Source organism: Pollicipes pollicipes, unplaced genomic scaffold, assembly GCF_011947565.3.
Source record: "Pollicipes pollicipes isolate AB1234 unplaced genomic scaffold, Ppol_2.1 Scaffold_2543;HRSCAF=2982_pilon_pilon_pilon, whole genome shotgun sequence".
NCBI lineage: Eukaryota > Metazoa > Arthropoda > Thecostraca > Pollicipedomorpha > Pollicipedidae > Pollicipes > Pollicipes pollicipes.
In genome coordinates this window covers 456,090-469,687 of record NW_023596133.1, presented here as the reverse complement: position 1 = coordinate 469,687, position 13,598 = coordinate 456,090, and the positions used below count along the sequence as shown (strand labels likewise).

At 54.0% G+C, this 13,598-nt stretch overlaps 1 protein-coding gene across 1 annotated transcript; it reads right to left on the bottom strand.

Moving 5' to 3' along the window:
• Positions 1-6,977: 6,977 nt before the first annotated feature.
• On the bottom strand, positions 6,978-13,444 carry LOC119097597 (39S ribosomal protein L50, mitochondrial). Its single transcript, XM_037220642.1, has 5 exons — positions 13,197-13,444; positions 12,728-12,855; positions 10,866-11,071; positions 8,602-8,721; positions 6,978-7,191 (listed from the first exon to the last, which is right to left on the bottom strand). Exons 1-5 carry the CDS (start codon positions 13,266-13,268, stop codon positions 7,064-7,066), a joined length of 654 nt encoding a protein of 217 aa, XP_037076537.1. The 5' UTR covers positions 13,269-13,444; the 3' UTR covers positions 6,978-7,063.
• Positions 13,445-13,598: the final 154 nt, after the last annotated feature.

Below are 13,598 nucleotides of genomic sequence, written 5' to 3'. Positions count from 1 at the left end.
CACGTGGCCGCCAGCCACTCCAGCGGCGACGCGTCGGGCGCAGGCGGCGCGCAGCGCACGGCACAGCGCGTGCGGAAGCGCTGGCCGGCCGGCTGCGCCGCTGCCTCGGCCAGCGGCACGAGGCGCAGCCGGCGGTCGGTGACGCGCAGCACGAGGGCGGCGTCGGCCGGTGCGGGATGCGCGGCGGCACCCGGTGAGGGCGAGGCAGGTGCCGCGGTCACCACAGTACCAGCGGGCGACTGCGGCGCCGTGACGAAGCCGGGCTCCTGCGACTGAGACTCCTGCGACTGCTCCGTCTGGGTTTCGGGGAGGTCCAGACGCTCACGCTGTACCGGGTAGAAGGAGCACGGGCTTTCCTGTGGGAAAGCACACAATTTCGCCATTAGTTTTGGCGAAGGGTCGAGGCTATGTGGTGATTATTCACGACAGACTGATAATTAGTGAAAACATCACTCATGCCCTCGCAGTTCGCTCCATCTTTCACCACCTGGATTTTCCGACAGGAACTAGTCGGATTCGCACGTCCTGCGCTCTATCTCACGGGCGATGATGCTAATGCCAACGAACGACGGGCGGCACCGAACGACAAACGACTGCTCACGGTCCGCGACCGCACCCGCCGCTCACCTGGGAGCTCCCCGTCGAGGTCTGGGTCTCCGGACACGCCGCCGCCGGCCGCTGGGCACCCTTCTCGGCGCCGCGCAACACCATGCCGTTCGCCAGCCTCTGCCGTCGCGGACTGGGCGACTGAGCCGACGGCGGCGAGCCGCGTCTCACGGGTGAGCCCCGCAGCCCGCGGCGTGCCACGGCCAGGGGGTGGCCCCCGGGCGACCGCCTCTCCGGTGGAGGCGTGCTGGCAGCGGCCGACGCGAGCGCCGCTGGGTCTGGGGCCGGACCGGCCACAGACGCCACCGGCGCCGGCGCGACGGCGGCCGTCCGGCGTTGCGATGCCCTCAGCACCGGGCCGCGGACGGCTGCCGCCGACTCTGCTGGCTGGACGACACCGCTCGCTTCGTTCACCATTGACCTCAGGATTCGACCCTGGACGACTGCTGACGCCTTTTCGGGATGGGCCGCTTTGGCTGGGGATGACTCATGGCCGTTTGATGTTAGGGCTGGACCCTGCGGCGCCGATGCTGCCACCGTCTCCTCCGGCAAGCCGGTCGCGTCCGCACGTGTTCCGTGGCCGCGCGACCCCAGAGTCGATCCCTGAGCGACGGCCGGCTGTTCCGGCTGCGCGGCGGCACCTGCGGACGCCCCGTCGGCCGCCGGGTGTTCGCCTCTATCCAACAGCACGACCACGCGCCGCCGGATCTCGTCCGCGCCGGCGCTGCCCGCGTCCAGGAGCACCACGAGCGCCTCGTCCTCAGCCCGAAGGACCAGCTCCAGGCCGGACGTGTACGTCTCCTCGTCCTGTAGCGCGTCGGTCACGCGCAGACGCAGCAGCTGCACATAACACAGCCGGTCGTCCGCGCGGAGCTTCTCCAGCGTGGCCAGGCAGCGCCGGTCGGCGACGCGCACGTGCACGCCCTCGGCCCGCTCGCGCAGCACGATTGTCTCCTCCGTCTCGGGCAGGTCGGCGCCGTCGTCGTCCGGCGGGCGTGGCTCGACCATTGGCAAAGCACATCGCGTGCCGTCGCGCACCAGTAGATACGCGGGCCGGCCGGCGTCGGCGCTGCGTAGCTCCAGCGCCTCGCAGCGCACGTTGTAGAGCCCCGGCCCACCGACCTGGCTGAAGGTTGCGTCGACGACGAGGCCTTGCCTCTCCTGCCAAGGGCGCAGCACCGCCCACCATTCGCGCAGCCAGATCAGCCGCGCGCGCTCGGCGTCCGTGACTTCTACCCCCGCGGCCGGGCCCAGCGGATCCAGCGGCTCGCTCACGCCGCCCGAGAACACCGTCAGCGCCGAGCCCTGGAACACGCGGCCGTCCAGCTTGCCGTTGTGGCTCTCGATCTTGAGGTGGCGCGCGCGCAGCACGTTGCCCACCTGCAGGCCGTAGTTGGCATCGAGCGCTGGCAGCTCGCTGAGGCTGCGCACGAACACGAATACCATCAGGTCGAAGCGCTCCGGGTCTGCGGTGCAGCAGGACGGGTCCTTGATGGCCGCCATGGCCATGAAGCCACGCACCGTCCGCCGTAGCGCCTGAGGCACCGACACAATCACGCCCATGACGTGGGGCCGCTGGCGCAGGAACGGATCGCCTCTGCCGACGTCCACAATAAGCGTGTACGGCTTGCCCGGGTCGCTGGCTGGCGCGCCCGACAGGAACCTGTCCAGCGCCGTGGGCCGCGCGTCTGACCCAGACGGAGCTGGCGGCACGGCGGGCGAGGCGCCGGTCGGACTCCGTGGTTGCTGGTTAGCGTCTGGCGCAGTGGCCGCGGCAGCCGGACCGGCCGGCGCCCGGCCAGGCAGTGACGCGCTCGCAGTGGCCGCCGTCGCCGCGTCCGTCCGGTTGGGTTCCGCCGCGGCCGCCGCGGCGGCTGGGGCGGCGGGCGCCGGCTCCTGACGCTCCGCGCGGCGTGGCGGCTGCTCGGCCAGCAGCTCCGGCGAGGGGTCGCGCTCCATCGGCGCTCCGTCCGCCGCCTCTGAGACGGGGTCCCGCTGAGCTGCGTGCCGTCGCGACCGCCGCCGCAGCCGCCGTCCGCCGCCACCTGCACGCGGCGACCCCTCGGTCACTGCCGCCTCGTCCCGCGGCTCCTGCCTCGATGCCGTCTCGTCCCGCGGCTCGTGCCTCGATGCCGCGTCGTCTCGCGGATCTTGCCTCGATGCCGCCTCGTCCCGCGGCTCGTGCCTCGATGCCGCCTCGTCCCGCGGTCCCTGCCTCGATGCCGCGTCGTCTCGCGGATCTTGCCTCGATGCCGCCTCGTCCCGCGGCTCGTGCCTCGATGCCGCCTCGTCCCGCGGCTCGTGCCTCGATGCTGCCTCGTCCCGCGGTCCCTGCCTCGAGGCCGCCTCGTCTCGCAGATCTTGCCTCGATGCCGCCTTGTCTCGCAGATCTTGCCTGGATGCCGCCTGGTCCCGCGGCTCCTGCCTCGATGCCGCCTCGTCCCGCGGCTCGTGCCTCGATGCCGCCTCGTCCCGCGGTCCCTGCCTCGGTGCCGCCTCGTCTTGCAGATCTTGCCTCGATGCCGCCTTGTCTCGCAGATCTTGCCTGGACGCCGCCTCGTCCCGCGGCTCTTGTCTCGATGCCGCCTCATCCCGCGGCTCCCTCTTCGACGTGCCCTCCTCGCCTGGCGTCAGCCGGCCGCGTCGCGCCACTGCGCCATCCTCGGCAGCGGCCACCCTGCGCGCCTTCCTGCGTCGCATGCGCGGCGAGCTCGCAGGACTGTCCACGCTGTCGGACGCCGCGCGCGCGCGCCGGCCGGCACCCGAACCGTTCTGCCGGCAGGCGGCGCAGTCGCCCCGCCCCGTAATGTGGAACACGACGACAACCGACAGGTCGGCGTCGCGCAATAGCAGCATACAGTCGCTGTACTGCGGACAGACGGCGTCCTCCTTCCAGCGCCATACGACCGGTCGGTATACGCACACCGCGTCTCCGCTGCGGATCTGGGCGTCGGCCCGCCGCGCCCGCGCTCCGACCAAGCAGCAGCGGTACGGCCGCTCGTCGACGCTGCCGTCCGTCCGCACCTCGCGCAGCAGCAGGGACTTGATGCCATCTGGCTCGTAGTACGGGTACGCCTGTTTGACAATGCCCAGCAGCCAGGCGTCGTCGGTGGCAGACAGGCAGTTCTCAATCAGCGCATGGTGACCCACCAGGTAGCTGCACTGGCTGGCACAGCAGACCTCTCTGATTTGAAATGACTCACTGTCATCTGGAGCATTCATTCTGGGCAGAGAAGATGCCTGTGGTCAAGAGTCCCCCATGTTGAGTTTGTTCAAGTAGGTCATGGTTATAACAGGCATAATCAAAAGTGAAAATGATGAAAAGCAAATGATAATGAATTATCATCTTAACTGCACAGTACCAATCATTTGCACATCAACATATTTAATGCATCAGCTTAACTCTATATTTGGTGCACAATCATGCAATTTATTCCCATGTTACTATTTTGAAAAGAATGAAACAATGAATGCTGCTTAATGTCAAATGTGATATTATTTTGATGAATGAGTGCAGGATATCTGTTCTGGAATATTTATATATATATATATATATATATATATATATATATATATGTATACATATATAGTTAAGAGGTGCAGGATGTAATCCTAACTTAATGGTACTACATTTCTGGTCCCCAGGTAGCAGTTACACACATCATTTCATCAGTTGTTAATTTATTGCCTTTTGACCCAACATCCTGCCTAATCTGACCAGTTTCCATCAATTCATCAAGCCTGAGATATCTGGGTGCACTGGTGAGCACTGCTCAGCTGGCAGTTAGCCCTAAGCATGGGTGCAATAGCATGAAACAGTATAGATAACTCTGCCATAAAAGTGCCCACAAGCAAAATTGAATTTGTTCCCGCATTTTACATGATACCCTATTACATTTTCATTTCAATTTGTGACTGATCTATCTGTATTCAAAAGGCATGTCCTAACGTGCATTCTCATGTGACAATGGTGCACTCGACCCCACATTTCCAGGCGCCAAATTCAGGCCAGTTAAGATTGCTCTGAGGTTTCAAAAAAATTATCCACAAAAAAACGTTTCTGGGGTATTATTATCTAAAACCACCTTTACAACACAGTTCCTAAAACAAAGACTGAAAATGTGCTAAAGTTTATGGCGAACATGTGCCAAACCGTTGGATAGCACTGTGCCAAACTCAGAGCGCTGGGATTTACTGAGCATATGTGCTAAAGCCCGAAGCTGTTGCCGCGATGTCGCTGCTGCACCGGACATGTTCCACACTTTTCTTGAAGGTAGGGGTGCACCAACTCACGATACAGAACGAGCTGGTATCGGACGTTAGCGGATCACCGCCCGATATAATTTCTTGAACATCGGATAAAAGGACGATAATTTCGCGCAACTACACGGGTACCCACCCACTTGTACTCCTCACCACCCTACTCACCAGTCCGAACCCGCTGTGCTTATATCCCACGATTGCCGCGCGCGCGCCCTTTCGAACGCGTTCGTAACAGGAAAACTGCAGCAACTTATAATATCCGTCGAGTTTGGGATTTCTTCACGAATTGATTTACCCCGCACAAGCACAAAACGAGCCCCAAGCTCCGGTTTCAATGTGAAATCCACAGATGCTCATTGTGGCACAAGAACACTGAATGTAGTACGATTTTTATACCACATGACCATCAAGGTCAATTCCAGTCAAACAAAAGACGAATAACAGACAAAGACATCGCCCAAAAGTTGCTGGCCGATTTAGGGTCTTTTAAGCGGAAAGCCTTCATTGAGACTTGACGATGCACTTGGCCGCTGAGGCTGAGTGCGTCGTCGCTTGCGAATTCCCTAGCAGAAGGGCATGGGCATCGCGGGGAATCGAACCCTGTACCTCCGGTTTCACAGACGTGCAGCGCAGATGCGCTAACCACCTCACTATCCACCCTCCGAACGCACCAAAAATATTCTTCAGCGCAAAAACCGGCGTGCGCCGACATATCCTGACTGCATGTCAGCCTTCAAAGGTCGAATTTTCAGATCTTGTAACGGGGAAACTCCATTTTACTCTGAAGTTACCTCCCGATTTTAGATTTTCAAGAATCGGTATATTCCTCTAAGCACAAACTAAAGGTAGTCGGAAAACTGTGGCTTTAAGATAAAATTTAAAGGGGAATATGCCTCTCTGCTGTACTTTTCACTTCTTGCTAGTCTGCTAGATCAGACGCCTCCTACTCGGTCGGAAATAGCAATTTTCTCGAAATTCTTCTAGGAGCTCAGAATTTATGCTTGAGTTATCCGCCCCGACGGGAGAAATTTCAGTGAGCTCTCTGCTCATCATTATGAAAGAAACAAGTGTCATTTCCAAATATCAGGAAAATATCGGGAGCCTCCAGTTCACCCAAAAGTTACTGAAAAATCCCGCAATCCTGCTTACTATCCGGCGCGATCGCATTTTAAGCAAACTGTCCCTTTACAAAACCTTCCTTAAAAATAACAAGGACTACGCACTTCCCGACGGATGGTGATGAGCGGCAAGGCATTTGACCAACTTTCTGGTTTTTGTGAGTTACATGTTAGTAGCATCAGTCTTATGACGGGCTCTGAAACTTTCTCTTGAATCGCCTGCTTTGACAATGAACAAAATGCCCATTATGCACCCGCCCAGCAAGGGACGCAGTTTCGAGCAACGCGTCGGAAACATCGGAAAAACACCATCTAAAATGTAAAAAATGGCGTCCCCAAAATTTGAGCTTGTGTTATTTTCAATGCTCGGGAAGGGGGACTCGAGTCAAGTTGGGATCAAGCTTGGATGTTTGAGCCCCCTACCACCAATACCAGCAGCACCGCCACCTGCAGGCTACAAGTAGTGGTGCAGCCAGCAGTTGTGACAGGGCGGGGGCTACCATGTTTTGCGACGGGGAGGGGGCTTTTTAGGACCTAGTCCCTGCTCCATTGACAGAACGGACCGCCAACAGTCTGCTTCACAAACGCAAATGCGTAGTGCCTAGTGATCAACGAATTGTTGATATTTTGACCTAATGCCTCCATAAATCGTTTCAGCTGGGTGTCATGCATGTTTACTCGACTATCCACTAGTCTTAATACCTTCAGTCTGTTGGGCTCCATATGTAGCTGCCCATGGCAGCAACTATCCGACTTAAAACCAGACTTGTTCTCCTGAACATTAGGGTCCGGAATTATATTCAAAGTCGCGTCGCGGTGAGAAATTGAGCTCAACCCTGACGGAAGAGCGGGGGGGGGGGGGGGGGGGTTAAGGCCGCCTGGCCTCCCTCGCCGCCATTGGCGGTGCAGCTACCTGCTGCGTGAAGATGCTAAATATTCCTATCGTAGTTCCATGATTCTGCGCCCCTTTTCAAGGCATCAAAGCAAAACGACACATCAGCATTTATTTCAGTCTGTTCAGCAAATGAAAACGATGTAAATAATGTTTCAAACGAATACGCCATGCTTTGAGGACATCAGGAACTGGTGTATGGCCAGGATTTTCTGGCAGTGTACCCCTTGTACTTGTTCTTATACTTGATCGACGAAACCACCGTTGAGCTTTTCGGGAAAGCAGACACACCACCGAACTTGGTATCAGTTTCTGGAAAGAAGCACAACCGTTCAGAACGAACAACGACATTGCATAGCTTCAAGTCCTCGGATCCCGAGAAGCGCGTGTAGGTCAAAACGAGCTTTGAACAAGACTAAAAAGTACCGGCAAGCTGTCACACACGTGACCACGCCAACCTAGCAATAGTAAGTCATACGCGCGCTGCAGTGCGAGATAAGCGACGTACTCTTGCCCCCTGCCTACCGGCAGCTGGCAACAGCATGTTTCCCCCTCCCCATAAAAATGAGGGCAAGCCCCCTTTTCCCAAACAAAAGGCATCGTAGCAAGAGTACCAAATCCTCACGGAATGCTTCAAATGAGATCAAAGAGACCCTATAACTGAGCTAGCGCAGTAAATCGGGCTCAGAAGACCCTTTGCTTCATCAAAAACCTCGTTCTCTGGATTACGAGGTCACTTTTAGGAAAAAGGTAGCCAGTACTCGAGACCGGAAGGCCCAATGCTGTGTTAAAGAGACGCTTTAATAGCTCGGGAGGTCCCCATTAAAAGCTAAGAGGCCCTGTTCTGCATAAGGAGGCCCTTCTATATCCAGCCGGGGCCCCATGTCTGGAACAGGAGGGCCCCTTTCATGCGCCAGATGGTCGCGGTTCCGGATCCGGCTGTCCTATTTGGGATAGCGAGGCCCTTTGGTTAGATTAGGGAGCTCCTTCATGAATCAGAAGCCTACCGTTCTGGTTTAGGAGACACCTCTGCGCAGCGGGGGGGGGGGGGGGAGGGGCTTTCCTTGAACAGGAGGCCCTGTTTGACGATACCGAGACACTGCTGGATAATGAGAAAGTTCCAATTCTAGATTTTGTGACTGTCGACATTTAGTTACTTGGATATGATAAAACAACAGCTTGAAAAGCAGGCACACACCGCCCTCGTTCTCTTTTCCTTGAACATGACATTGCGCAGGAGGTTCCTTGTGAGGGGGTCGCATTTCGTCCGGGAGGCCCCCTGGAAAATCCATGCTCCTGACCGTGACTGTGCCTATGTATAGTGCTATCGCATTTGATTGCATGTAATATTACATTATGTATGACGTAGCTCTATTGAATCCATACACTGTATCCGCATATGGTAATATGGAGCATCGATAACACCATACGCAAGAATGACGTACAATGCTTCAACAACGGTACGAAAATCAGGCATTTAACAGTTACGTTCCTACTTTGTTACCGCCTGGGGTTGGGGAAAACGGAAAGGAGCAAGGACCCGCTGGCACTCAACGGGCCGACTTGCTTGGGGTTTGTCCGTGGTTCCCTTCGCATCTGCCAGTGCACTGCACACAGGAGCAAACATCGATTTGGGCACCGATAATTTCAAAGCACCATGTAAATGCAATGTTCCAAGTGACATTCGGGGATGGGGGGGGGGGGGGGAGGCAACCGGCATACCTGGGTGGAATCGCACGTAGTCCAGCTGAATATGCAGGTTCTTCGGCAGGTCCTGCTCCTTCATCTGCTCCAGAGGGGTTGATGTGCGCACCGGTGTGGCGTAGTACCGCATGACGTCTCCTGCAAATGTAACAGGTCATGAACAGTAACAGCAATGGGAACAGGTCAGTGGTCAGGGGTCCCAGCGTTGTCAGGCGGAGCTCAGGGGGAGCGACGAGATGACTGGGTTGTGGACTGTTGTGATGTACTTGAAAGTCATTTCCACCATAATGACGCATCACTGAACTAAACAGGGTGTTGATGTCCGAAACCAGCCCAATGTACTACGGTGCAGTTTCAAATCCTACAAACATAAGACAAAACTGATTGGCATACACGCACAAGTATATATATATATATATATATATATATATATATATATATATATATATATATATACACGACACAAACAAAATGAAAAACACGCTTCTTACATTAACTTCCGAAACGTTTCACAACTAACAACTGCTGCAGCCAGGTCAACCAACACACACGACGCAAACACAATAAAAAAAAACATCAAAGCACAAGAAATGACACACGAATCGCCCTGAGGTAGATGAACTTAAACTTATTACAATTTCCCATGGGAATTACGAAGAAATGCTAACAAGCGTTGGGCATGATTATCAATCGTAGATTGTTTAGTGTTGACGACGCTTACTTGCGCTGGATATGCACTAAATAACGTGACGGACTTTCTAAGATAAAGACTCTAAGATTCCGAAGTCCAGCGAGGAATGTGTTCTGCCCAATTAACTAAAATTACAAGTTTAAACTGGAACATCACACGTAAACGTCCCTTCGCGCGGCCCGAGCCCGCGGTCGGAACGCGACCCGTGACGTCACATCGCCCTTCACCCTCCGCCCCGTGGAGCCCCGTGGAGATTCAGCTACTTGGGCCGACGGCGGCGGCTCGAAGGTGCGGGCACACGGGATGCGATACTCGCTCAGTGTTCGCCGTGTCACGAGGTGTTCCGCGTGTGCAGACGGGCGGTGCAAATATTGGGCTCGCTCCGATCGGCGCGTAGCTCAGGCATTTTCTGCATATAATTTGTGGCGGGCGGGAAGACTGGCGAGAGGTAAGTGGCCATGCAGGCAATCGCCACAGCCGGGGCATCAGGACACAGTTAATGGACGCAAAAGTGGTGCGCCGACCTGACGCGTTGCTCTCCGTGCTATTTTTAGTGGCACGTTGCAGCGAGCCAAGCATCACGCGAGAGTGGCAACGAAATAGGACTTCGTTGTCGTCGTCGTCATTGGGGCAATCATGCCAATTATTGCTCGCGATCAACACGATCAGCCGCTGAGGCTATATGGCGCCGCTAACCTGTCGCCTCGGTAGGAGTGGCGGGCACCGCGGGGAAACTACGGGCTCTTCGAATGTTCAGTTGTAGATATCCCTATTCGGGTATTGGGAACACTTGAACACCAACTAGAAAGTCACGCACTCACGCACACGTATCGACCCAAAAGGAGAAGGGAGGGGGGGGGGGGGAGTGTAGCGGAGTACGGTCCGAAAGTTTTTTTCTCCAACAAATGACCTAAAGTGAAATTTTCACAAAATTCTGGCAGCGCAGCAGCTATAATGTGATTGGACTGCCAACGCGTCATCGTGTGCTGCCCCACAAATTTCACAAGTCACTTACGTAGCGTCATCTCCAGGCGCACGCACCCTGCCTGCTAGCCCAATCATGACAGCTAAAACGAAAACAAAACAAAACCAAAACCAAAACGCAGAAGGCAGCAGTGTGTAATCCGAGACATAAGCATCGGATCATGACAACTGAGATCGTCTTTGTTGTGAGCACGTCCAGCCGGCCCGGCGGCACAGCATGCCGTCCCTGTCGTGTCTCGGCGCGGCCTCGGCCGCGCGGTGGAATGCGACCTACCGCCGCGGGCGCTGACCGCCGTCCGGTGGCGGACCGTGCGGGACGCATGATAGGTGCGCGTATGCGAGCTGACTTATGAGTGGTATTTCACCCGAACTAAATGTTATGTCGTGCCTGCCTGGGATAGCAGGGGCAGGCCGCCACTGGACTCGGTCCAATACAGATCACCGCGACGCTACACGTCTCTCTCTCTCTGATCGAGCTGAGCCGAACCGCTGGACGTCCGGGTGGCACCTTTCCAGCGCGCCGGGGAGCGCGGGCCTGTCCGGGTGGCATCTACCCAGCGTGCAGGGAAGCCGCTCCCCGCCACCGGCCCGTCCGGGTGGCACCTACCCAGCGTGCGGATCTGGTGCAGCTGGCTGTTGGTGACGTGATGGCCCAGCCTGTCGGCGCACGTGACCAGCAGGCGGTGCTTGGCGGCCAGGTCGCCGACGGGCGTGCCGCTGTGGTGGCCGCTGCCCAGAAGGTCGTCGAACACGGCCGACAGCTGGTCCTGCAGGTCGGCCGGCGGCTGGTACGGCCGCAGCGGCTGTCTGTGACTGCAGCACGACAGCCAGAGTCAGGCCACGGCAAAAACCGTGGGTGCGGCCAGAACTGGATACGAGATGATGTGGCAAAATAGAGCGCACTAAGGATGGTATGGTAAAACATCGATGAAAACGATCGTGTAGCTAAGGATTGAATGGCAAAAACACATCGCCAGCAAAATATGTTATGAGACAAGATTGTATGTGACTATGTGATTATATGTATGTATGTGAATGTGTGTGATTGTATATGTGTATGTATGCAAGAGGTCGCGATGGCAAAAACTTGCATGGGCACAAATAGTGCGAGATTACGTCCATATGGCCAGCTTCGCTTCCTTTGCATGACTTCATAGGAAGGCAATGTGTCCCGCGCCGGACTGACATACGGCGACAGCTTCCCATCCCCCCCCCCCACAACATTACAAGGTCTCGAGTGTCTGGTCAGGGGTCGTTGCCCATGGGGATGCATCTGGAGCCCATCGATCGGGCGTGCTTGGTTGGGCACCAGCTTATGGTTCTATATGTGTCTTACTGCTATAAATCAATGGTACATATCCTTATGTGCTGATTACATGTTAACATTTAAAAATGTAAGGCAGATATGCACAAATAGGAAGATCAAGAGCATGTGATGTTTTACAGCACAGAATAAATTGTGTGGACCTACAATGCTCTGAACCAAGTTTTCATAAATTTTTTTCATCATGTTCCCCTGCTGATGTGAAATCCTGTGATGTCACTAGCCATGACCTAGAAGCAGTTTTTCCACTAGTTACCACCCTCAACAGCCAACAAGCACTACAATTTCAGGAGCTATCTACATGCTTCCAACAAGGTTCATTATACACATGTAAACTTCTTCCTACATTTTTTTTTGTAAGAAAATATTTAAACACAACAAGCCTTTTCATCATAAACTAGATATTGCACCCACTTTTGCTGGCAATATCTATGTGTTTAACTTGAGCCTTTTGGATGGACATATTTCTGGGACCAGAGCTCATGTTCGGCAGAGTTTGTAGTGTGGGCCCTGACCCCTATCGTCCAATCCAGCGATGCCTGGTTAACAGTAGAACTTGGTGGTAAAATTTTAACATGTCTGAATGTTTAGCATGGTCCATCCTACCCACTGACATCACCTGACCTTTAGTTCACCCAGTGACTGTCACCACCAGTTGCAGGCTGCAATAAGCTACCCATTGAGGGCAAATAACACTTGCCTAGCAACTGAAGACAGGCGCCATAACCAACTGAGCCATCAGGTAGAACAAATAATCAGGTCATCAAGCAAGGCAAAAGGATAAAGATCATGTCATGTTGAACTACATGAAAACATTTCTATGTACTTGATGCAAAATTAGCATCTTCATACACAATATGTTTTCTCAATATCACTATCTTAGAGTTGCAAACATCACATCTAATTAATACCACAAGCACCCATTTTATGCAATTAAAGTGCTGGCATTGCTAATCAACACCATGTGCAGCAGTTATCACAAGGAGAGAAACAGTGTTGGCCGTGGCCATGGCCATAATTTTAATGCACCTTAGTGCTATTATTGAGACCATAAAGAGTATGTAGAACACTCATGCCCTTATAAAGTTAACAATACTCAACATGACAAAATCAGCACCCGGTTTTGTGATAAAAGTGATGCTTACCTATTGGTGTTTACCCACTCCAATTCCTCAGGCCATTCAATATTTTCAGGAAACCTCTGATTTTCTTTTTGTGCTTGTGCTGTTATGCCAGGTATCTGCACTGCAGGGAGCTCATTTTTCAAGAAAGCCTGTAAATATAGACCAAAAATATTAATTTGCTGTAAGCAGGCTGCACCTCAAATAATGCCTGATATATGATAATTGTAATAGCAATCCAACATGATTGACCAAAGCCCACACATGCAAGCAAGTCTTGGTAGCAAATACATCTCAAGGCTTCAGAAGAAAAAACAGACCTAAATGCAATGATTGTTTCTTCCTGCAGTCACATTTGCAACATAATAATACCTCAAAACATTGCCTATATTTGCAATAAAATTGGTGTGCACCATGCACCAATTTTATTGCAGATGATCAAAACACAACTTTGATGAGCAACGCAATATAAAGGCGAAGGAAAAAACCTGACCTTTTGGATGTATGACACCACGTTTCCCGCAGATCTGATGCTTTTGGTGTTCCACCTCCATAACATAGCCATGTTTCTTCCGGCGATTGCACCCAGTTTCTTGAGAAGCTTCAATGAAACTCTCAACCCTTACTACCGCTTATTATCTAAATAATTATTTTTAATTGGTAAGCAATGAAACACTCTACGTTCTCCGGCCACCGAGTAATGACTGTACGCAACCGTATTCAGACGAGTCCTTGTGAACACGTTCCTTATAGCCCTCCCGCACAAAACATTGGCTGCCGACATTTATTGCGCTAGTGTTACAAAAGGCATAAATGTTCCATAGATAAAGTACAATCATAGCTAGCAGGGTTGCGTGAAGATAAACAAAACTGTGAACAAGATCAAACGTTAACT

What these genes read in the sequence shown, in the direction of transcription:
- LOC119097597 (XM_037220642.1), bottom strand. Translation starts at nt 13,268, where the DNA reads ATGGCTATGTTATGGAGGTGGAACACCAAAAGCATCAGATCTGCGGGA. An exon ending in GAGTGGGTAAACACCAATAG is followed by an intron (nt 11,072 to 12,727) that starts GTAAGCATCACT and finishes GTCGTGCTGCAG; the next exon opens with TCACAGACAGCCGCTGCGGC. An exon ending in GCACCAGATCCGCACGCTGG is followed by an intron (nt 8,722 to 10,865) that starts GTAGGTGCCACC and finishes TTACATTTGCAG; the next exon opens with GAGACGTCATGCGGTACTAC.